The 25,546-nt window shown below is 47.6% G+C and overlaps 1 protein-coding gene across 2 annotated transcripts in view; it reads right to left on the bottom strand.

Moving 5' to 3' along the window:
• The window catches only part of TYRO3 (TYRO3 protein tyrosine kinase), a 721,378-nt gene that overhangs the window by 456,137 nt on the left and 239,695 nt on the right, over positions 1-25,546 (bottom strand). For both annotated transcript variants that reach the window (XM_069638795.1, XM_069638796.1), the window contains one exon: positions 15,437-15,610. In XM_069638795.1, coding sequence (XP_069494896.1) covers positions 15,437-15,610 — 174 coding nt within the window. The remainder of the gene's footprint in view (positions 1-15,436; positions 15,611-25,546) is intronic.

Raw genomic sequence — 25,546 nt, 5'->3', positions numbered from 1 at the left:
GGGCTCGGTGATCTCTGCTGAGAGCAGATAGATCACAGAGCCCGAGGCGTCTATCTCCGTTGGCAAAGCTTTATAAAAGATGCCTTGAATTGTATACGTTTCAAGCCATCTTTTATAAACGTAGAAATATTTCTATGTTTATAAAAGACTGCTTGAAACATGCACAATTCAAGGCATCTTTTATAAAGCTTTGTCGATGGACAAAGCCACCTCGGGTTTTGTCCGTCCTCAACGCTTTATAAAAGATGCCTTGAATTGTTTACGTTTCAAGCCGTCTTTTATAAACATAGAAATATGTTATAAATGTCTATGCTTATAAAAGGTGGCTTGAAAAGTGCACAAACCATAGTGACACGATCACTCCGACACAGGTAAGTGTGATTAAGTATCTTTATTACGAGACCCCGCAGCCTGCTGCCACGGCTCCCTCAAGTCAACCGCCACTGTGGAATGTTGACTGCAGAACATGCATCAACATTCCACTAGTGTGCCAATGCACGAGCCCGTGCATATTACAACATATCCTCTTCCCTTGGATAATAGAAAAAGAAATTAACACCAAATTGAACAATGGAAAATGAACAAAAATATTACATGACATGTCTTAAATGCAACTTTCACAGCTAGATAAATACCAATAACATGGGTGCAATTAAATGTACTTTCAGCCTTAACAAATGTAATCTCTAAATCTTATGGGAGGACCACAGCTCCTACCCGCACGACCCCTTTGTTGTCCTGCATCAGGTTGCTGATCCATAGCATTTTGACATTCCACATTCACCTCCGGACCAACAGGACCTGGAATTGGGACAACCTCTTCCTGTTCAAACCTGATGGCTTGTGAACCCACAGGATCATAATCCAGCACTGTTTCCTGTGATTCCCCATCCGATTCCACACCTGCCCTGTCCACTCGTTTGCAGCCATCCACCACTACCCGTCTCTTACTCCAGACAGAGCCATCCTCCAAGTGCACATGCCCTTTTCCGACTTTAACAACTCTCCTTGAGGGCATAAAAGTGCTGTATCCTTTATGAACTATCCTAGGATTCTTTATATGTACTTCATCCCCAGGCTTAACATTCAACTCCTTCCTAGACTTTTGTGAGGACACCGTGGTCTGCTGGCGCTCCAAAATGCTGCGATGAATAGCTCGCAAATCCATATCACATGGTCCACCCCCACCCATAGCCAGAGCTCTCAACATTGTACCTGCCTTCCTGCCCCTCATTAGTTCAAATGGAGATCTTCCCGTAAGCATGGCAGGGGTTCTCCGATATGCAGCCAGGTATTGTGTCACGACTTCCTGCCAATCCAAACCATTGGCCAAAGCCAATTGAATGGCTGACTTAATCGTACCATTGGCCCTCTCAACTAATCCATTCACAGAAGGATTATACAGAGCTGTCCTATAATGAGAAATGGCATGCTGTTCCAAAAATTCTCTCCTGGCTCTAGAAGTGAACTGCACCCCATTATCAGTAACTAAACTTGCAGGTAATCCCTCACGATCAAATACTTTCCTCAAAAAATCAATAACGGAATTGGTTGTAACACAGGCACACGCCGCCACCTCAATCCACCTGGACGTATAGTCCACCAATACCAACATATATCTGGACTCAAGCTCTAAACAGTCAAACGGACCCATGATGTCCAAAGCCAATTTCGACCATACCTGCTCTGGAACCTCTACAGGATGCACAGGTTGTGGATGCAGTACCTTGCTCTTATCGCTGACAGAACATGCCTGACAATCTTTCACCACTTGCTCCACATCCTTGTCCATTGACGGCCACCAATACTCCTCTCTCAGTCTCCTTTTGGTCAAAGATCGGCCCAAATGACCAACATGTGCCAATTCCACCATTCTTCCCCTCAGACTTACAGGGGGTATCAACCTACTACCCCTAGACACACCCCAGGGACCCTCGGCTAATTCATGCAGAACCTGAACATACGCTTTCCCTTCCGGCCTGTCCTTAACGGTGTGCCACCCCTTAACCAGACCTTCCTTAATCCACTTTAACTCAAGATCAGCCTCACACTCCGAAATCCCATAACGACTTCTCCACAGCAGAAGTCACCAAAGCAACCTGACACTCCTGCAAATCATCCTCTTTTACTACTCCTGCTTCACTGTCCTCCTCTACCACTGGCAACCGGGACAAACAGTCCGCAACCACATTAAACTTCCCGGAAAATACCGCAAGGAAAAATTGTAATCCTGTAACTGTACTGACCACCTTGCAATCCTCGGGGATACTGCCATGACTCCCTTGGTAGAAAATACCTGCACCAACGGTTTATGGTCTGTTCTGACAACATAGGGTATGCCCCACAAAAATGTCCTGAAGTGTTTTGAAGCCCATAGGACTGCCAAAGTCTCTCTCTCAATTACAGAGTACCTTGTTTCCACATCTCTCAAGGTCCTCGAAGCAAAAGCCACTGGGACCCATTCACCATTTGTCCATTGCTCTAGCACTGCCCCCAAACCCACCTCACTAGCATCCACAGTCAAAGCAGTTTTATTTTTAGGGTCAAATGACTTTAGGCATGGAGCATTCTCCACCTCCTTTTTAACCAACTCAAATTCTGCTGCACACTCCGCAGACCATGCAAATCTCACACACTTCCTCATGAGAGCTCTCATAGCCACGGTTTTTTCAGCATAATTTGAAACAAATGTAACATAGTACTCCGCAAGACCCAGAAAAGCCCTTAGCGGATCCTTATTAACCGGAGCAGGCGTATCCCTCAACACTTGTACCAACTCCCTTTTTGGGCTCACACCTCGTGAACTCAATGTGAGTCCCAAGTATGTGACCTCCTCCACACCCACCTGACACTTTGTTAATTTTACAGTCAGACCTCTCTCCTTAAGAATCTCCATGACCTTCCTTACCCTTACATCATGTTGCTCCTTGCTGCTGCCCCAAACCAAAATGTCATCTTGAAAGTAGCTGACCCCCAACACCCCTCCAAACAACTGCTGCATCAGCCTCTGGAACACAGCCGAAGCCGAAGCCAGGCCAAAAGGCATGCGACAAAATCTGTATGCCCCAAAAGGAGTCACAAATGAAGTAAGGGGTCTAGATTCAACGTGCAGGTCAATTTGATGATATGCCGTTGACAGATCAAAAGTTGAAAAGTATTTAGCTTCTCCCAACGTCAACAACAACTCATTAATATTTGGTAAGGGATACTGATCCACCCATATGCTGGAATTTAGCTCCCGAAGATCTACACACATTCTGATGCTGCCATCACTCTTCTTAACTAAAACCACAGGAAACAACCACTCTGAGGACTCAATAGGCTCAATTATTCCTGCTGACTGCAACTTAGTCAATTCCGCTTTGAATGCCTCCCTTGCTGCAACTGGCACTCCCCTCACTTTATGAACTCTAGGAACTGCACCCTTCTTCAACACAATGCGATGTGTAAAACCCCTAAGCTTACCCAGAGTGTCTGAAAATACCTCAGGAAACTCACTCATGAGCACTGTGGGAGAAACCATTATGTCATCCTCTTCCGCTCCCTCCATGACACTAAGAACCGGTTCTTTTTCACCTGGATGAATTTGTATTTTTAGCGCAGCCTGCTCATCCCAACCCAACACACTTGTCCCCTTTGAAGCCACATGCAATTTACCCAACGTTTGCCTCCCTTTGAAGGAGAAATTCGACCAATTATAACCCAGCAGGTCGATGGAACTCTGTCCATAAGCATATGGTCTGATGTCCGGAGTCAACAAAGTAGAGATCTGTTTACCCAAAACCTCTTGATACACCTCCGGAGACACCAGAGTATAAGGTGACCCCGAATCCACAAGCATATCCACAGGATGCTGGTCCACCAATACCGACACCCATGGACCCTTCCGCCCATATCCCGCAACATATAATATGACACTCTGATTAGAACCACCACTTGATGCCCCTTCTAGCCCCATGGTAGAGTCCTCTGTAGCTATATTTGCGACCACCTGCCCCTTACACATGCGTGCAAAATGGCCCGTACGTTTACATTTCCTGCATTCAACATTGCTAGCAGGACAGGATTTCGAATCCGCAGTGTGACTCGACCACCCACAATTTTTGCACACCTCCTTGCCCTTTGATGCTCTGTTACCTTGTACCACCACTTTATCCAAACCTTTCTTGCTCCTTGACACCACAGCATGCACCATCTCCCTATTCCCATCCCTTTCATTCACAATTTGTACACTCTCCTTCGAGGCTTCAATTGCTCTGGCAATCTCCAAATCCTTATCAAGTGAAGGATCACTCTCAATCCACAATCTCTCTCTTATTTTTCTGATTTGACGTCTTCATCATAATCTGATCCCTTATATGTTCCTCTCCATTACCCGGGAACCCGCATGTATCCATGAGTGCACGTAGGGCTGTAACATATGAATCTATGCTTTCCGTGGAACCTTGTGCCCTAGAGAAAAACTTATACCGCTCTAAAACCACATTAACTCTTTTACCAAAACGTACTTGCAATTTCTTCAAAGCCGTCTCATAGGCACTTACAACCATTTCACCCTCACCTCCCCCTTGAACCATTACATTCTCTCCAGGCAGGTGACAGAAAACTCTCAACCCCTCAGGACCAATACAATTCAGTAATGCAGCCTCCTTTTCATCATCAATGAACTTTGCCCCGCGTGCAGCCCTCAAATATACTTTAAAGGCATCTACCCACTGCTCCCAAGGAGCAACAGGCTCTCCAGGGTTAGGCAGAAAAGCAGGTGGCGGCCTAGCCGCTGTATGCAACATGGCTGAATGTGCTGCCTGGTTCCTTATGCCCCCAAGAATAACTCGCCAACACTGTGCAAGACTCAATGCTCTTCGCTCCCTTGAGGAAGAGTATGACCTCACTGTCACCTTGTGCATGTGCACCCACACGTATCTGCAGTACCACCAAAAAGAATTGGCACTGGGTGAGTCACAACACCAACCGATTTAACAGCAGACCGATGTCTCCCCCTGTTGCCTTGTGCACGTGCACCCACACGTATATGCAGTACAGCCAGGTCCTGGCACTGGGTGAGTCACAACCACTGGTGTAACAATCGACTTGCAATGATCCCAGCCCAGCCCAGCAGAAATGCCAACCTTCACTTGTCAGGGTGCCAACCTTCACTCGTCAGGGCTCCACAGGATTTATGTGCCCCAACCTTACCACCAACACCCCTTCGGATTCAGCTCCAGTATAAACTGCGGCCCCTCAAACTTGCAGGCGTCGCTGGAGCGTATTACACTCCTGCCTTCTTCCATCTGCCAGTTGGCAGCAGTCAGCTGATTGCAGAGCAAGCCGCGCAGCGCCACCCCAGCCCCTCCTCCTTCCCTGAGGACACCGCAGTCCGTGGTGAGCAGCGTAGTGTAGAGACGCTGCCGGGGCTGGGCCAGCGCTCTGCTCATGCAAGCGCGTACCGTGTGCAGGCCTCCGTATAAGCCAACGGCTGCTCTCCCTCCGAGGCCCCGACTGGACCCGAGCAACCAAAGACTCCCCGCAACAAGTGGAGCCCACCTGCCACCGTCGCTGCCTCCGATGAAAACACGGATGCAAGGCAGCCGGCAACGCGAACTTCCAGGCACTTCCGGCTACTCGCGGCGAGCCGTCAGCGAACTGGCCCGCTGAAGTACCCCGACTGGGCACCCGGACAGTTCCTCTCCTTCCCCACTTTCGCAGAACAACCGCCCTCCTGTGGCCGGTGCTGTCCTCAATGTTGGGCAGACAGCTCTGACGGATCCACCGTTGGTCGACTCACGTTCTCGCCAACAACACCAGAGATGGGCAAGGAGCCCGAACAGCTGGTCCGCACACACGTGGAACAGGGTCTCGCCGAAATCCTCGTCACCAATGACATGATCACTCCGACACAGGTAGGTGTGATTAAGTATCTTTATTACGAGACCCCGCAGCCTGCTGCCACGGCTCCCTCAAGTCAACCGCCACTGTGGAATGTTGACTGCAGAACATGCATCAACATTCCACTAGTGTGCCAATGCACGAGCCCGTGCATATTACAACACATAGCAAGGTAAGGACACAAGTGTGCGTAAATTACTATGTTTTGTGCACTTTTCAAGCCACCTTTTTATAAACCTAGAAATACGTAACATTGGTATGTTTATAAGGCTTGAAAGGTACACAAACCATAGTAGTGCACATACAAATACATAAATGCTCACATACATTTATATATTTGTTTGCGCACCTTACAATGATTTGTGCATGTTTTAGGCCACACCCACAATGGAAGCCACGCCCCCAAACGAGGGCCCCCCCTCAATTTCTTACCCCACTTAAAGCACTGGTCTTATGTCACAAAGATAGTATTCAACTTAGCTTGTCGGTTTGTTCAGGTATTACAGGATTTCTTGGCCTTATGCTCTTGGCTAGCCTTGCTGCCAAACATTCACCTTCCTTTCACTCTATTCCCCAGTAGCCTTGCCAGCTATTCCAGGCTCAATATACAATATTTGTGTTCCTTTCACAATGTTTCAGCTGGGCTGTGAGCCCATTAAGTCCTCTTAGGTTTGTGTGCTTATGGCGGCTATTCCAGACGTTACATGCAATGTTCATATCTTTTTCACACAGTTTCCATGGGGCAGTGAGCCGGTTAGCTTCTCTTACGTTCCCTCGCTTTTGGTGACTCTCCCAGCTATTACATACATTGTTCGTATCTCTTTCACACTGTTTACACAGGGTCGTGAGCCGTTAGCTTCTCTTATGTTCAACTTGATTTTGGCAGCTATCCCAACCTTACATACAGTATTCACAACTGTCTCACTTCTTTGTTCGTACCTGCGTCTCTTTCGATACTCCATGGAAGCAACCGTTATGTGCCTCCCAAGCATCCACAAATCGAGAGCCACCATGTTCCCGCCAGTACCTCCCTCAGCCTATCAAGCACTTGTCTCGTGAACCTCAGAGACTTGGGCTCCTCTGCAGTCTCTGGTCTCAGCATCGGTTTCTGAGCACCCGGCCCACCACTGCTCTTTGGTGGCCGCGCCACCAGAAAAATACATTTTTCTTTGTCTTGTCTCCTCCTTTGACCGGATCCTCCTGCTTGGTCAAGGCACCCGCCATACAGCCTCCAGCTAGCGGGTCTCCGCTTGTTCACGTCACTGCTGACTCTGCGGCTTGACATGGCTCTGCCCCTTTAGGACGTTGTTGCTCTAGAGGCTCGCCTATGCCAAGCAGTTCTCCTCTCTTCCTGGGAATCTCTTCCTCTATTCCCAGTCCCTTCTCTCATTATACACATCATTAGAATAAATGGAATTGTGTCAGTCTTCCATGGTCGTGGCCTTCAGGCGACGTTCAGCATTACCTGAAGCCAATAGAGTCAAATAAGATTCTTTGTTAATTAGGCTTTTAACAGGAAATGCCAAACTCTTTCCAACATCCATATATGCAGAAAGGGTGTTTTGGTTTGGGACTTCCTTCTTGGAATGGAAGTCCTTGTCCCCAAGAAGGAAGTCATTCGCAGTGAAGCTCCCACATGCCCGACCCCTAAGGAGGGTATTGCATAGCGGGCTCACCTCCCTAGCCTCACCACGGTGGCTCCTGTCTGTCCATATTCATCACTGTAGGCAGGAGACTACACTCCAAGATGGCAACGGTAGGTGACAGAGAAACAGGATGGATAAATGAACAGAAAATACTTCTGGGTTGAGTTTATTAACTGAGCCAAAGGTTCCTCAGTTTCTGACAAAGTTAGTCTAGCGCTGATTGACCGGTGTATTGGAGAAGCATTTGTTTAGGTGTCCTGCCTTGGTCCCTGAACTCCAGTTTAGGATTTGACTCCACAGTGCTCCCCCCTTTCCGCTGGAGTCTCGTTTTGGTCCATTTTTTGTGTTTTCCCTTTTTTCTGGTCAGAGAGTAGTTCCTCTTGTTTGTATTCTGCTCTCTCCAAGCTCTATGTCCCTGCTCCACCTGTATTATTCTCCATTTCAACACCAGGAGCAGCCGCATCCCCTGGCACTCCCACAGCCCCTTCCTCCTCCTTGCAGCACTAGATCCATGCCAACCTCGCTTTGGTGGTTGCGTTTTAACTCCACGGCTCCTGGTTATTCCCAATTCAGCAGATATTCCTGCTGGCCAGTAGTCTACCTTCGCACTCTAGTAGGTCTACTTGGTCTACAGAGGGCTTTCTAATTAACGGCACACTGCATTAGAATGGGATTCTGGGTGATTACTCTGGGGCAGTCACCCATCCTGCAATTGTCCCGATTCTATGGTTAACCCCTTGTGAGGCCAAGAGGTCATTCTTGCTGGCTTTAGGCTGTTTTCTCATGCTTGTTCCCAGGTAGTGGTTTCCTTTCTCTTCCTATATGGGAAGTTTCTTTTTTTTTCTGTAGCCCTGGCATTTCCTTTTCCAGTGAGGGAGATACTAGTGTGGTGCAGCCTGGATCATAAGTCTAGGCGAGTGGCTGCTTCAGCCATTAAATACCCATAGTAACTATTGACCCTTCCCAGACTGACCGTTCCCATTCACTCACATTCCTGGTTTCCCCTCTCTTCCCAGAGGGATCATATGAGTGGAGTGACACCTTCTGATAACTTGTACGGCCACAAAAGCTGTAAGAGAAAAATACTTTGCTAGATTTGTACAAAATACTGATTGGCTTGCTTCCCAAGAATGTTGGCACAGACTATCAGCTGGGAAAAGACACTGGCCCTCATTACGACCCTGGCGGAGAACCATGGTGCAATTTGCACCATGGTCCATGGCGCAAAGCTGCCAACTCCGCCATGGGGGTTGGCGGACTTACCGCCCCATTCCGACCTTGGCGGGGCGGTAAGTCCCCAATCCCCATTTACCCTTCCCCATTCCCATTTTTGCCCCATAGGGTATAATGGGAGTGGGGAAGGCGTTAATTACGCCACCGTAAATTACGGTGGCGTAATTAACAACAAGTCCCGTAGCGCCATGGATTTTTCCGCCCGGAAAAAGCAGGCGAAAAAAGCACCATGGCGCTACGGGAACTCGTAGTAAGGCGGAAAGGTACACCATGCATTACGCCGGCGTAAACCCCTTTCCGCAAGGGTCGTAATGAGGGCCACTGTCTTTTGCACTTTTAAAACTCCTAAATGAATTGCATTTTATACAGATTCTATTGCAATGCAGATTAGATGCAATTAGATTTTTATTACACAGTTCGTATTTTTTTTTTACGATGGACGTCAAATGATGAATAATGTGTAAAAAGACTTTTGTCTGACTAAATGCACAATAAATAAATAAGTGGAGTGGCAGTTAGTCCGGTCCTTTGAACCCACAAGCGATTGGGCAGGTTCTACCTGGGTTTCCATCTCTGCATAACACCCTATGTGAACACCACCCCATGTGACCTTTGCTGAGGAAGAACCCTGAATTGCATATGCCCCTCCTTGGGTAACGGTGCAGGCGGCTGAAAGACTGCCAATAGCAATTGACAGGGGTTAGGATCAGGATTACCTTAACGCTTTTCCGTCAGTTTCGTTAGTGTTGCAAAGATGAAACCTGCATTTTTTTAAATCCATCCTGAGCATCACACATATGGTTCCCCAGAGAGTGGTTTTACCAGGATAGCAAGATTCTCACGGCTGTGCTGGCAAACAGATTGGCAAACTCATACATCCAGACCAGAGATTGGTTTTGGTGCTGATCCTAGTCGTCATTTTCGCCCCCCCTCCCACATACGCACAAACCAAAACGCAGTTACAACACCAGGCACCATCGGTACATGGCGATGCAGGTAGTCAATTGATTGTAGACTGCTTCCGCCACATGCAGGGCTGGATAAACGACACCAGTTTATGGGTAAACAGATACCAATCAGAGATCCCTGTACCCAGCCCTGTGGTTCCCGGAACCCTACCATTCACATAGGTGGCTGTTAAGGGACTGCCGCCTGCCCTCAAGTATCAGACCCAAAACCTGGGGGCAATCGTCGAAGGAGGCATGTTTGCACCTCTAGTCAATGGTGCCTCGAAGCCAGTCTTCTAGCACCTAAGGTTCTTGCAAGCCCTCCGCCCTCTCCTACGGCTGCCTCACAGGGTGGCGCTTGTCCTTGAAGGCCTCATCTCTTGATTGGGTACTTATTTTGTGGCCCTCTGGCTCTTTTGGTCTTCGAAAGTCCATGAGCCCTAGCCATGATAGTCAGTGTTGAAGGATCATGGGAGGTGAAGGCCATAACATATGGGGGCCACAAACTTGGTACCCATCCCATAGCCACTGTATTGGAATGCCATGCCAGACTGCCAGCTAACAAACTAAAGAACAACAGAGGTTTGAATCCCGGATCCACGCTTAGAAACAGGTACGGTATTAAACATGCTATAAAAAAATAAATAAATAAACTACAGCAGGCACAATAACATGACAACTACCTCATCGTCCATGTACCCCAACCACAGCTTATCACCTATGAAGGGCCTTGCACTGGTTATCGAAGAAGGAGCACATTAAATTAAGACACTCTGTTTGACACAAAGCTTGCTTCAACCTATGCCCAATCCCTTAATAGTGCCATCCTAATTCACCAGCCAACCAGGTCCTAAGAACAGGTGCCCAAATCCTGCTGGACAGTCAAACTACAGAAATGCAAGCATGTTGAAACTCGAACCTTCCATTTTCAAGGCTCATCATTCCATCCACGGCAGCCTAGACCCGGAGAGGCTGAGGTTTGGACGGGCGCAGAGGCTAGATCTATCCCATCCTAACCTACGTCCGAACCACCCTGCTTATTTATCACAGGCTCGCAGGGGCACCCTATGAAAACTACAGCATTTACCCTGCAACCACAAATCAATATAAAAGAAGAAGGCTGGTTACGCTGTCCGGAAAAACACAAACATTGCCATGTCATTAATCATGCTCTTATGCATATCACACACCGGGTTCTCGTGCCCTTATGCATATCACACACCGGGTTCTCGTGCCCTTCTGCATATCACACACTGGGTTATCATGAAGTTACTTCCACCAGGTGCAAGGAGGAGAGTTGGGCTGGCAGGAAATCTAATGAACAGTTCTTTAAAACATAAGACTTTGCATAGATTTGCCAGTGTACAAAAATGGCTGCCAATGTAATGAAAGTACAGAATTGCCCCCCCCCCCCCTTACAAAAGTTAGATGAGCCCAGAGGAAAACATGGGATTTCATTTTGAGGACAACTTCGTTTCTGCAGAACAAGACTTCGGTCGATTTAAAGAATACATAGCACAGCAAGGTTTACAAACTACAGCAGCTTAGAAGCCGCCAGCCAAGACAGGCAGGCCAATCACAAATTAGCAAAGCATTTTAAACTGGTTTAAACAACAAAGATATGGGATAAGAAAATTAGGGTATATTCAAAGGAGGCAATGTGCTACTTATCCCTGAGAGAATGCCCAAATTAGGTAATACCCTGCTGATCTGTGACCGGACAATCAACATGGGTAATACCCTGCTGATCTCTGCGGGAACACTCACAATTGGTAATACCCTACTCATCTCTGAGGGAACAATCAAATCTCAGAGGGAACACTCACAATGGGTAATACCCTACTGATCTCTGAGGGAACAATCAAATCTCAGAGGGAACACTCACAATGGGTAATACCCTACTGATCTCTGAGGGAACAATCAAATCTCAGAGGGAACACTCACAATGGGTAATACCCTACTGATCTCTGAGGGAACAATCAAATCTCAGAGGGAACACTCACAATGGGTAATACCCTACTGATCTCTGAGGGAACAATCAAATCTCAGAGGGAACACTCACAATGGGTAATACCCTACTGATCTCTGAGGGAACAATCAAATCTCTGCGGGAACACTCACAATGGGTAATACCCTACTGATCTCTGAGGGAACAATCAAATCTCTGCGGGAACACTCACAATGGGTAATACCCTACTGATCTCTGAGGGAACAATCAAATCTCAGAGGGAACACTCACAATGGGTAATACCCTACTGATCTCCGAGGGAACAATCAAAACGGGTAATACCCTACTGACCTCTGAGGGAACAATCAAAATGGGTAATAACATGCTGATCTCTGAGGGAACTTGTGAAGTATGTAATACCCTACTTACAACATCCTCCCCTCCTCTATTGAGAATGTCAACAAAGGTGAAGCACTCACAACAATTCTTAACATCATTAATGCACCCCCCACACAAGGCACCTTCCCAGATGGACTGGATATGGGACAGAGCCTCCCCCTGCGGAACAAACTGGCCCTTGACCAGGCTGGCCCTGCCAACTATTGACCCATCACACATGTACCCTTCCTTGGCAAAGTGATTGAGAAGGCTGTTACCATGCGGGCGCATGAAAGGACCACTTCATCAACCAAAATTGATGTAGGATTATACGTGCGTCAGCAGGCAATGGGAGGCTGAGCGTTAGCAGTTGTTGAACTCCTTACAGTGAAGCAAATCCTCCCGTCACACACTAACCCTGGGATGAGAGCGACTCCTGCCACTGCACTGCGCATCAATGTGCAATAGACGCTAACCCAGAAAGCACCCGCCCAGGAGGAAATCACTCAATGGCACCCATCCGACAGCTCTCCAAACAAATCATTCCGCCCTCACTGCCAAGACGCTGCCATTCTCAAGCTGATTCGAAAAGTGCTTTGCCACTTGAGGCCACCTCCAGAAATGTACACAATGAATCGACAAAGTCCTACACTAACTACACAACCGCAATGTTCATGGATACAGCAGAATGCCCGTCAAGCACCATGACTAATACCAGTCCAAGATGGACTCGATGCAATGTAGTCAAGAAATATAAACCCTGTAAAGCGGATACCACCAGTGGCATCAGCACCGCTCCTGGCAGCAAACGCACCCATTGGAAACGTTAAGCTCTAGAGTAGGGTTCATCACACCGCCAACAGCCCCTTAGACATTGCCCAACACTATAGTATTAACACAAATCCCAGAGTGCTCGGCTACAGTGCGAGTGCAGTGTACTACACAGGTGATGCCAGCAATGTGGCTAATATACAAATAGAAGATCAATTCAATTCAATCCCCATGCACGTTCTGACTGCAAAGGTGGCACAAGTTATTGAAGCACAAATCCGGAAGTAGGCAAGCTCTTCCAACGGCAATCAAAGTGTGTGTGCATGAAAGTGTGTGTGCATGAAAGTGTGTGTGTGCATGAAAGTGTGTGTGTGCATGAAAGTGTGTGTGTGCATGAAAGTGTGTGTGCATGAAAGTGTGTGTGCATGAAAGTGTGTGTGCATGAAAGTGTGTGTGCATGAAAGTGTGTGTGTGCATGAAAGTGTGTGTGTGCATGAAAGTGTGTGTGCATGAAAGTGTGTGTGTGCATGAAAGTGTGTGTGTGCATGAAAGTGTGTGTGTGCATGAAAGTGTGTGTGCATGAAAGTGTGTGTGTGCATGAAAGTGTGTGTGTGCATGAAAGTGTGTGTGTGCATGAAAGTGTGTGTGTGCGTGTGCGTGTGTGTGTGTGTGTGTGTGGTGACTTTGTGAATCAGATTGTCCGAGTTGTTTCATGTGAGAGTGTGCGCGTGAGAGAGTGTGCGCGTGAGAGTGCACATGACACAGCGCACTTGAGTGAGTGTGTCTGTGTGTTTGTGAGAAAGAAGGGTTGCTCGTGTGCGTCTGTGTCGCTGTGTGTGTGTGTCTGTGTTTGTGTGTGTGTGCGGGGTGACTGTGAATCAGATTGTTAGAGTTGTTGCGCGTGAGAGTGAGCGCGTGACAGAGCGCACCCGAGTGTGTGTGTGTGTGTGTGGGGGGGGTGACTTTGTGAATCAGATTGTCTGAGTTGTTGCGTGTGAGAGAGTGCTCGTGAGAGTGTGCCCATGTGAGAGAGCGCACCAGAGCGAGTGTGAGGGTGTGTGGGGGGTGACTGTGGGAGTGTTTAAGTGCATGTGGAAATTGCAGGTGGCCCCCAAGTGCAATAGCAGCAGCACAATTGGGCACCACCTGACCCAAAACATATGGGCCCATGTCACAAGAGTAAGGATGAGGCAAAATGGCACCTTGCTTGAGTTGCGTAAATCCTAGTTCTGGCCCAGCACACAGACTAGAGCATTAGGAAGGCAGGTCAGCTTCTACCATGCCTCAGAATGTGTAGCTTAATAACCATAGGTCAATGTTACCTGGTACAGAGTCTGTATTATTCCACCTGAGACAAATGGGAACCTACGGTGGTCACATGATTAGTGGCGGTAACTTTGTTTTCTACTGCTTCAGCCCCACAACCAATTTGCAATCTGCAGGTTAACTGGAGTCCTCCAGACGGAGTGTATGTTGTTTGGGCTGTTTTGGTTCTGAGTGTACTGCTTTGGTCAAAGTATGTTTGTCTGCGCTGTTGAAGGAACCACTCAAGGCCACCCATCCGTGTCCCACTTGAAAGCAGTTCTTCAGTCACGGAGTCCATTGTGTCATCTGTAGTTAACCCAAAGTCCAACGCAGCCTGCAGACTTACTGGCAGCTAGTAAGCAGGCAACCAGCAATCTGCAGAAGGCATATTTGGAAACCAGGCTTCTTGTGTTTTTAGCCTCATTCCCTTTCAGCATTTTATTTAGATCGGTTTTTATGGGATAGTGAGTTTTTGCCGCAGTAGATTTCACCAAGGTAAATATCCAATTTTTTACCACGGATTTTGCCGCAAATGTATGTGTGGGGTGGGTTTAGGTGAATAATGAATGTAGGGGGTTAAGGAGGAGGGGGGATGTGCAGGGGGTCTCCCCTGCATATATTTCCGACCAAATCTTCCAGTAGAAAAATACAAGTTCAACGATTTTTACTTCAATGAAATAAAATGAAAAGTAATCACATAGAACCTGTTTTTATATGTGCCAAAGTTCACTACTTGTTCCCCTAACCTGAATTGTTATTGCTTTGATTGCACAGGGTGTGGGTTTTGTGGTTGATGGGTCTAGCTGAGCTCATTCACTGGCCAGCATACACCTGAATCCCAGCTGTTCAGACAAAAACCACAGCCACTTCCTGCACATATCATGGTGCTAAGATTCGGAGCCCTATTCGTCCCCGGGGGCAGCGAGCACGCATTTTGTATGTCACCTTCTAAGGCACAGATGATTAAAACAGCTGGTGGGTGTCCTCTCGTTTTAGGCCAACTTTGAATTAAGGCCAGTGTACACACATCGCCCATTAAGTTATAGGATGTGCTGAGGTAGAAAAGTGTTTGAGGGACCGAAGACTTCACACCCAAAATGGCATGCTTGACTTCATGAATGGATGGGTGCCATTGGAGTAGGTGGCAATGCAAAAAGCTTTTGGAGTAGGAAATAGAACATGAGGGACATCGTAGTTTTAATAAAATAAGAAAAAGCTGGCGTCTAGGCGCTATACAGGAGCTTTAAGGTATTTTGTTCTCCACCACCCTCAGTACCCCAGGTGGAGGCTTTCACTGGAGTGTGTACTGAAGATGCCCTTACCTGGCACAGTCAGGACCGACGGCGAGTCCTCGGGATCAGTTTCCACTTTGGAGTTGCCGAGCCACCAGATGATCTGCACTGGATCTGGAGGGCCAATCGCTGCGCAGGTCACATTGAAGGGGGTCCCCGGCAATACCGCCAGGTCCTCAGGCTCCTCGGTGAAGTAGGGAACGCCTGCAAATCAGGGGGACAACATTAAGAATCCCAGAGAAAACAATCTGCACCAGTGCGCCACATAGACAACTCCTGTGGACAGATGTAGGGTTTGCAGCACAGGAAGCATCGCGTGAACATCACAGGAGATGTTGGGCGGTGTTTACATGCTACACAAAACTGATACAATAGATTGATAAGCTGGAGTAAGAGTGCTGCGCTGGATCTACCCAGGAAGTACCCTGGATCCTCAAGCTGGATTACATGATAGTGGGTCCAGAGGTCACTGGCATCAGAATTCAGTGAAAAGTTGGAGGGGACTCTGGCATCGCTGAAGACCCCCACCCTCTAAAATGAGTATCTACCGGTGGCCACAGAGAAGGTTCACTTCCATGCATCGGGTCATGTTTCTGCACGAACACTTTACCATGTAACATGACGCTGTGCACCACCTTTCCACTCCCCTGCCTTCTCCTCCTCCTGGCAACCTTGCCCACATAGTCCTTTGCTGGACTCTGCCCGTCCCCGCCCTTACTCCCACTTTTTTGTTTTGTGCGTTCCCGGGGCTGCCTTGGCGGCATGCACTGGAACACAACATTGATGGCGGGACCATTGGGGGTGTACTTTCACAGGGACCGCTCCTTTTGTTAAATGGGGACAGGGAGACACCCCCGTGATCGCCTGTCGCTCCCTAGTTTGTCTTTAACGCACAAAAGCAGTCTGTGAAATTGCTATGATAAAGTGACCCGATCCCCAGTTACACATTCTAGGAGGGTAATAGCTTTGGGCTTTAAATAGGATGTTTTCAGTACTGTTGCCCTGCCTTTACACCGGTGCGTAGCCAGGATTTTCTAACACGTGGCGCCTGAAGCTAATGTAGTTGGGCCCACGGCAGTGACATTAACATCTGTAAATGCCCACACAGCACTGCTGGTGATTGACAACCTATGAAACAATGCTTTGGTGTCAACAGAGAGTCATTGTAGGGTGCATAGAAGTATGGTTAACAGGCTGAAACAGTGCACTCCACATATTACACTTTCTCAACTATTTTGGCTGCCTGGCTTCAAGGTTGGGAGGAATTCAAGGGACACCAGAATTTGTAGCCTCATCAGATTTAAGATGAGAAAGGATTAAGAATTTGCATGGTCAGTCTAAAGCCCGGTTTCAGGTGGGAAGACCTAAACTGTACAGGGATTGCCAGGTGGAATAGACTATTTTTAGTGGGAGCTTGGCTGTGGGATTCATGAATAGGACAGGAATTGAGGAACCGACACAAGTGGGCTACAGGCGAGTACAGCTTCTGCCGGCTACATGAAGGACGGCAGGGAGGCCATTGGAACGTATTCTGCTTTCGAGCGGTGGAGCTTTTAAAAAATGGATGAGAGCTAAGCATCAGTCTATGAAACATCTGACATGTGGGATGGAGTAAATGTGCTAGGAGTCAGATGAGCACAGTCGTCCCATTGGTGGAGATGGCAGGTCCGTGCAGTAGTTAGCGCGTGGGGCTAAGTGTAGATTGTGATAATGTCACATCACAAACCCCTCTTGATGGAGGGGCTCAGAGGACTGGGGATGCCCACATCCTTGTAGCGCCACCTAGAGGGAGGGGCGGGGTATGGTGGAATTCCTAATATCCTCAAATTCTGTCCCAGTCTCTCGTGTGTCAGGTTCCTGAACACAATGTGCACAGACCTCAGCATGGACAATTGTCCTCCAGGTGTTGGGAGCCCTTTTCCTCACTCCCTGTATCAACTTCCACCTCAGAGCTTTGTAATGATGACAATATCTCTTAGCATGCACCTGTTGGGAGGGGGGGGGCCCTGCTGCTTGCTGCCAACTCAAAGTCAGGGACAAACCAGTTTGAGGCGAGGTCACTCGCTTGCGAGCACAGCGCCTCCCTTTGCACGGACTTGTGGTCAGGAGACAAGCATACTTATTGAGCTCATGAAGTGCCAAACCCGACCCGCAGTTAGAGTCGCGACCAGACTCTGCCATGCCGATCCACTAGGCTGCAATGACACTTCTGCCTGACTTCAAAATGGTGGACAGGTGATTTAAGCAACCGCGTCACATCACAGCAATGAACTGTAATAACTAACATAGAAATCCTGGTTAGCCATGGCTGTAAAATTTTAGTGAGGCTGGGAAACTCCATTGGAAATAGCGATTTCAGAGGGGGGATAACCAATCTTAATGATTTAAAGTGAAACCATTGCCCAGGAGGGTAACACTAGGCTGCAGATTGACAATATCACAGGTTGAGAAAGACTTTAAGCAATGGGGAATAAATGACTGCTAGTAGGAGTGTGTTGAAGATATTGATGTTGGCCCACGGAGGAAGACCCATGACTAGAGAGTGAGAATACACGCACATAGAAACTTCTAGGTGAGAAATGATTGCTGGTAGTGTGCTAAGGAGCGTTTAATGCGCTATATCCCTAGGACTGAGAATGCCAAGAAGCGTAATGGGTGCTAGGTTTCTGAGACTCCATACTAGATTAGGGAACTCCAGGAAATGTAGTGTGCGAGTCACATCACAGTTTACCTCATTCCAACACAGTTTGTTTAGATGCTTTTGCCGGGGAGCAGGTGGACACCTTCTCCCTGGTCTCGGCCCCCTTAGCACCATCCCATTGGACTGACAGACAAAGGGCCACAATCGGGAATCTTTGAAATATTGCTGTACCACGTCCAGTATATGAGAGACGATATGCACTCAGGCAACAATTTAGAGTGTACCCACAAGCTGATATAATGGAGGAATGTTATCAAGAAGGAGGCCCTTTGCCGAGCTGTCAAAACGCAGCCAAGAACATAATGGATGTACGTTAAAACAAAGTCTGACGACAGCAAAAGAATGCCATAAAGAAGATCTAAGAACTTATGTAAAAACTATATGAAAATACTTAAGAATGATTATGTTACTGGAGCATTAAAAGAAACATGTACCCAATGATGCAGTAATCATGAATGCAAAGTAGAAAGAGGTGACTCACTGGTAAATAACTAAATATGCCATAACACAAGGCAGAACGAACATATAGAAGCTTGCTTATAGGAGGTATATATTCAACGTTTAGGATGACCATTAGAAAGAAGATGGACGACGGCTTATGTCAATCAACCCAGCTACCTCAAAATACAAGCACAGGATCATGAAGTGAAAAGACGATAGAGGCTTTTTTCACCTTGCAAAATAAAGGAGTACATTGGCCTGGGACCAAGGTTGCTATTTTGAGGGATGAAGGGAAAGTATGAAGGGAGTCCAATGATAAGATAATGTGCGAAGGACTTTTTTCTCAAGATTAGGAGGAACAAGAACATTTACAGATGCCAAGTATTGGACAATTATAAGTGTATAAGGTTTATATGGGATAGAGTGAGCAAGTATCTAAAAGCCAAGAAGAGCAACTGCACTGAGTATAATTTAAATAGTGTTAAATAGACTGTCGAAATGGATGCATTTGTGGTCTCTTAACACATGATGAAGAGCTCGCAAACAAGGGCTATTCATTAGGTTTGAAAAAGCATGCGCCTAGTGGACACAGGGAATTTTAGCGTCATAGTTACCAATATCAAGTGTTTAAATCTGTCGTATTTAGGTTATAGCAAAAACAAAGAGGTGATGGCTGGAAGGTTTAAAATGAATCTTAACCACTGGCGTTGCTCTGGGCAACCCTCCAGACCATTGTTCTTCACTTGCCAAGCCATTACAGAAGGGGAAAGACCATATGCAAATCAGGCTTGGTCCCACCCCCAAAGGGGTAGTCCAGCCCGAACTGCTAGGTCACATCCCTTTTGCACGAGACCACAAGCATCCCCAAACATGTTTCACCCTTGTTGAGGCGCATCAGTGAGGAGTAGCTTGGGTCTCTTGGCCCAACAGGCACGGGACCCACGTCTGGGCATACCCGTCCCACTCGGGGTGACAAAGCAAAAACAAAGAGGTGATGGCTGGAAGGTTTAGAATGAATCTTAACCACTGGCGTTGCTCTGGGCAACCTTCCAGACCACTGTTATTCGCCTGCCAAGCCATTACAGAAGGGGAAAGATCATATGCAAATCAGGCTTAGCCCCACCCCAAAAGGGGCAGTCCAGCCCGAACTGCTAGGTCACATCCCTTCTGCACGAAACAAAAAGGAAATACCTTCTACCTTATCATGAACAACCCCACACATGTCTTTTTTACATGTTTTGTTTTGTAGCCCTATGCCCTGTCTTACTATCTAACACTCCATTGGACAGGGCTATGTCGCCTACATGTTAGTTTTCATGTGTCTTCTTTGGAAAGTTGGCCCATTCCTACGTGGAGAATCTATTGTACTAAAAAACCTATAGTGCAGCAGTACAACAACACTGGTTCAAGCCTTTCTCTTCCAAAAAACTTTTGAAGTTGTTTTTAAGTGTAGAGTCACCTTGGGAAGTCTCGTGCGGTCTATGGGATAGTAAAATTAATATGTACCCATAATAGACAGTTCGGACTAGTTACCTGTGTATTTGTATATGTATTCTCAGTCCAAAGTGTAAACTTTACTTTTATATATTTCGCCCTTTATTCCCCCTTAGGGCTTGTACGGTGACCTAGGACATGCAGGAGTCTAACAACCTTGATGTTGTTACTGTTCTTCAAAAATGATTTCTCTGTGATCTCTTTTACTGTCCTCGTTTTTGTAAGCGGCACATCAGCGCTTTCTAAGGAACGTTTTTTCCACACTTGTTGGGATATGATACGGACATACAGTGATTTTCCCCCTATCCTGCCGTCTTTCAAAAACTGACCCTGCATCACCTCGGCCACTCTTTTTTGTAGCGCCTCTGGTATGTTCACAATGGGATTCCCCATACTGCCTTCTTTTAATAACATACAGTTGTGTGATGCCCTTCTTTACGGTCATTTACAACACCCATAACCAGTAGGAGAATAATTAAAGCGGACTGTCTAACGCCTCCAGGCGATGGGCATCAATGTCTGAGGGAGGGGTTTGTGTCCCTGTGGCCTAGGCCTGGTATTAGGTTTGTCCAACTCCGGGCCTCGAAGGCCACATCAATGTCAGATTTTCAGGATACACGCCATTAATATTCATGAGATAAATTTGCGTACAATGATTCTAAATGTATGCACATTTTTCTCATGTGTATTAAATTAGGGATATCCTGAAAACCTGTCAGGATTCTGGCCCTTGGGGCCAGGAGCTGGAATAGTCTGCAAAGGGGGAAGAAGTCGGAACTAATAACTCACAGGAGCAACCTGGTCGTCTTGCACACATAAAAACCTGCTTCTCTCAATAGTGCGGTGTCGAAGTCAACAGCACCTGCAGAGTTGTCAATCAGCCACACTCTTAGGCGAGTGTCAAAGGGTGGTAACGGGGAACACTCTTGTTCTTATTATAGCAGGTTAATACTTCTGAATTTTAAACAGCTAGTCTTAGAACTAGTGGCGTACAAATTCTGCATCAGCTGTGGTTTATCGCTTACTCGCCATCTACCAAATTATTTTTGTGCGTTTGCAAAAGCCCGGGCGATTGTTAGCAAGAGGTTGAGGAGCACCGGCATGGTTTGGTCAGTTGGGTGGGTCATCTAGGATTCCTATCGTAGTGGCCTCATTAGTACCGGAGCTTCGGAAGCTGGATTGAGTGATCCAGAAAGAGGTTTCCCTGTCAGCGGTTGGGTAGTCAATAATCAATGCTATTTTTCATGACCTTACCCATAAAAGTCAAGTTTGAGAGTGTAGTAAATGCGGGCTTTACAGAGAACTGGGGTGCTCGTTTAGAAGGTAGCACTTGCCCCAGTTGAAGACGTCTGGCAAAGCAGCTTGGGGCAAAGCAGCTCGGAGAATGAGGCAGAGGATCCGGCTAATGGAAAAGATGCATTATCAGGCTTTGAAAGACCAACCTAATCCTAGGCAGCAAATGGCGGCGCTGCCCTATTGGACACAGCTTGGATAGGAAGACTGATCCACACGTGGGGATTGCAGCGGTTTGGCTCCTGCCATCCAGGGGATGCTCACAACTTCAAAACACAGGTTAAAAAGGGATCGCTACTAGGAGCTGGTTATCAATGAAGGTTCTATTAAGAGTCTTTTGTACAGTGCACTTCAGCACCTGAGTGGCCTTAACGTGCCTAGACTTGTGCGTATAGTGCTGAACTGGGCGTCCCCCAGAGGTGAAACAGACCATGTGAAATGACTAGGGAGGGTAATCAGAAGAGGGCAAGAGACCCAGTAGACGAGGCGCGAGATACAAGGGCAGCCGCGTGTAAACGGAGCAGGGCTAGGGTCAGAGGGGCGCAAGTATAGCCAGCCGTAACTGGATTGCACACAGTTGCAGCAAGCGAAGCGTGCACAGCTAAATCTCCCATAATGCAAGTGAGGTTACATGTGGACGCCGTTTCTAGTGAAAAGCATGGCTAGTGATCGAGGCAGCGCGGGTTCAAAAAATGCACAGGGCTCAACACGTCAAGGAATTCCGACACTTGTGCATATTTCAAAACCAACAGCAGAGCAGAAACGAATTATGGAAATAGGCGAGGGAGACCCTTAAAGTGTGTTTCTTGCACTTCTTATGTGAGGGGCTAAATGCACGGAGGCAACCGCGGGGAGGGGGGGGCGGGGAGGGGAGGGGCTGATATTACCGTCTTCAGAAATGATCGCAAGAAGCAAACGGCAGCGAGCCAGCGATGAAACGAGCGCCAGGGACCAAGCCAAGGTGAGCCACTAGGGTGGGGGCAGAGGGCGGGGGCTGGCTGCACAGGTAGGCCTCCAGCAAGGCAGGCATAGCTTGCTGGCAAAGCTTGGGAACGGATAAAGAATGGGACGGCCCTGGGTTGCTAAATCCAGCTTTGTGCCTTCTCCATGTTGGGACCTGTGTGACCAACAGCCCCCCCTGATCTGCCACTGAGAGAGCTGCCCACAACATTTATGATGTGGCACCCTTTTACTGCAAGGCACATAGTTATAACAGGGTTTGAAAAGGCTTAGAGTAATTAAGCCCCTGCTTGAAGCCTAGAAGGCACGGTTAGCTTGACACCAACAGCTATCGGAAGCAACCATGGACGCTCTAAGCCGGGGTCTGCAACTTGTGGCTCTCCTGTTGTTTTGGACTCCAACTCCCCTGGTCCCTCACCATTGGCCATGATGGCTAGGGCTGATGGGCGCGAAAGTCCCAAACATCTGGAAAGCCAGAGGTTACAGGTCCATGCTAGGTCCACTGGTGCCATGCCAACATACCCAGCTGACATTAACCATTTGTGTGGGGATGTGTATAAAGGAGCATTAGCACACACTGAAAAGACATTTAAGTCATCACGGGCGATACAGAAGGGTCAAAGTGTTATGGTCTGCATGTCATGTGGGCGTCGCAGCAGGCTATGGATCAGCCCCTCGTTCCCCAGAGGTACCCCCCCCCCCCAATACCCAGGAGCAGAGCAGCTTTTACCTCCAGCTCATTAGATAATGATTTCAGTGCCTGTACTATATAGCATATGAAAGAGTAAAAGAAATACTAAGAACAAACACATTTCAGAAAAATCTGAAAGTAATAAAGTATGCAGGATCTAATATCCCCTTCCAAGCGGTCATTCAAGTGCTTCTTAGGGTTTCCAGTATGGTTCAGGCTAATAAACGTCTTTCCCAAAATAAAATGGCACAGCGTGGGAGTGGCCACGTGCGCGAGGGCGGGTTCCAGACAGGCTGCTGTGTTCGTACAGTGGTCCGTGGCGAATTTGCATATGACTTTTCCTCACATAACTGGTGACGCGGAATAAAATGGGGCCCAAAAACACATGTGGTAAGGAGTTGGACTGGGGGTGTATTGTGGGCACGGGTGCAGGTTTATTGTTAAAGCGACGACCTAGATCTGGGGCGGTGGTGTAAATCAGGGGCTCCGGGAATGTCCCCTGCACAAGGGAATGGTGGTGCTATGGGTGGGTAAGAGGCTGGTGGGCTGGAGCTGCGGGTGTGCCCCCCCGCACAAGCAGATAGACGAGGGGGTGGGGGGAGCAGGGGATCCAACGTAAATTCCCCGCAGCACTAAAACAGGACTCTGGAAAAAACCCTCTTGCCCAAAGTTATCTGCAAGGAATATTCATCCAGGCATCAGCAGTGCTATGCACCCTGTACCGCAATTGCCTCCACAGCAAGCAACTTTAGAAGCCGGAAGTGTGTCTTTCTGGCATTACCCGCCGGTGGTGGCACTCTCAGTCTAAAGTTGTACCCATGCTCGTCTCCATTTTTTATAAACTCCCCCTTTCCTTCTTATCAACATTCATTTTAAACACCCCTTATTCCCGAAATCGAGGATTCAGTAAAAAAAAAAAAAAAAAAAAAAAATTACAAAACCCTGATTGCAAATTTCTTACCTGCACAAGACAACCAGACATCCGTGTATTGCCCTGTCTTCACATCACAGACATTTTTGGCACAATCACACAATCATCTTTTGATTAAAATGTGCATGCAGTCTTACCACACTGTTTTCATGTCAACAAATTAAGACACATCACAGACTAGCTAGAAAAATCAGGTGGGTGTGTGTGGTGCAGACATTGACTGTGCAGTATGCACAGAACGAGGGGCTTTGGAAGTCTAGTGGCCCCTTACCAGCGAGCTGTGACTTGCTGGTTAGCATTCTCCATGTCACACTTGTGTCTGCCCCAGCTCAGTAATACAATATAAGGCTTCAGAAGAAACAGACCTGGGGCCTGTGAAGCCCAGCTATGAATTCAGCATCACAATATGTCAAAGCCCTTGATAGGTGCCAGCTGGCATATACAAAAAAGCAACCCTTTTGTTTGTATTTCACGGAGGCAGATCTCTGTGTTTTACACTTCAGAAAAGCACCCCTTTCCTTGTTTTCAGGGACGAGGATGCACACCACACAGCAATTTAAGTGCCATCACCGGGCACCACCTATCACGTAGGGCCATGCTACACTATTCAGGTTCAAAGTTCTTCATTTTATTGTTTTATTTTTGATCACTGGGACAACTCCCTGCTGAGGTGGCAGTGCACAGGTGCGTCATATCTTGTAGTTCAGAAACTAACCTCTCGTCCTTGGCACCCACTCATTGAACACACACGCTTAAAGATACGGCAAGATTGTATTGCCAAGGAATACCCTTGATCCCTTTTGCTGCATCACCTGCAATCAAATATGCGGCGCGCGTCAAGTGTGGCTTATCCGATGTTCATATACTCCGCGCGCCCAGAGGGGATCAGTAGTCAGCTTCTGGCTAGATCATGCCAACCACAATGACTGCATGTTAACAAACAAAACCACCCTTGAAGATACTCCGGAGTTGAGGATTAGATGGCCAACAGGTTCTACGTCTCCTGGGCAAGCTCCAAAATACCCACAAGGATCCACGTCATAGTGGTTGTCTCTACTGCATGGCAATTCTAGATGGCTGCATGGCATGCCGCAGCAGTGGCGCAGGGGGGGGGGCTCGAGGTAGAGGTACATTGATCCTAATAAAAAAAGAAGAAAAGAAATTGGGCTCTGCCGCGACTGGCTGCCAGAAGGACCCTTTGCCCATGAAGGCATAACGTTGGCATGCAAGGGTGCATTGAATTAAGATGGGTACTCCCAGACCCCATGAGCCAGGCTATGGGGAGGGGAATTAAGCAGAGCAAAATTTGTCAAATTTACTGTCCATTATGATATAATATGATAGGTTATTTATAACGCGCTTAAAACCCAGAGGTTTCTAAGCGCGAGCCCGGGGATCGAACCTGCGTTGCTCCGTGTCGTCTTGCTTCTAAGCCAAGCACGTTGCCCCTGAGCTAACATCCTGAGACCATCCATCTGTTGGCATTGCACATGAATTGGCAGGAAATCCCCCAAGAAGGCAGCTGTGGTGGTGCTCAGCTTTAGGAGCATGGGTCAAGATATGTGGTTAGTGGATCTGGGCGGGACACACCAAGCCCTAAGCACTTCCGCTGCTTGCTCAATCTTGCCA

The sequence above is a fragment of the Ambystoma mexicanum genome, chromosome 14 (genome assembly GCF_040938575.1).
Source record: "Ambystoma mexicanum isolate Mex_15411 chromosome 14, UKY_AmexF1_1, whole genome shotgun sequence".
NCBI classification, from domain to species: Eukaryota; Metazoa; Chordata; class Amphibia; order Caudata; family Ambystomatidae; genus Ambystoma; species Ambystoma mexicanum.
This window is presented reverse-complemented; position numbering and strand designations above follow the sequence as displayed.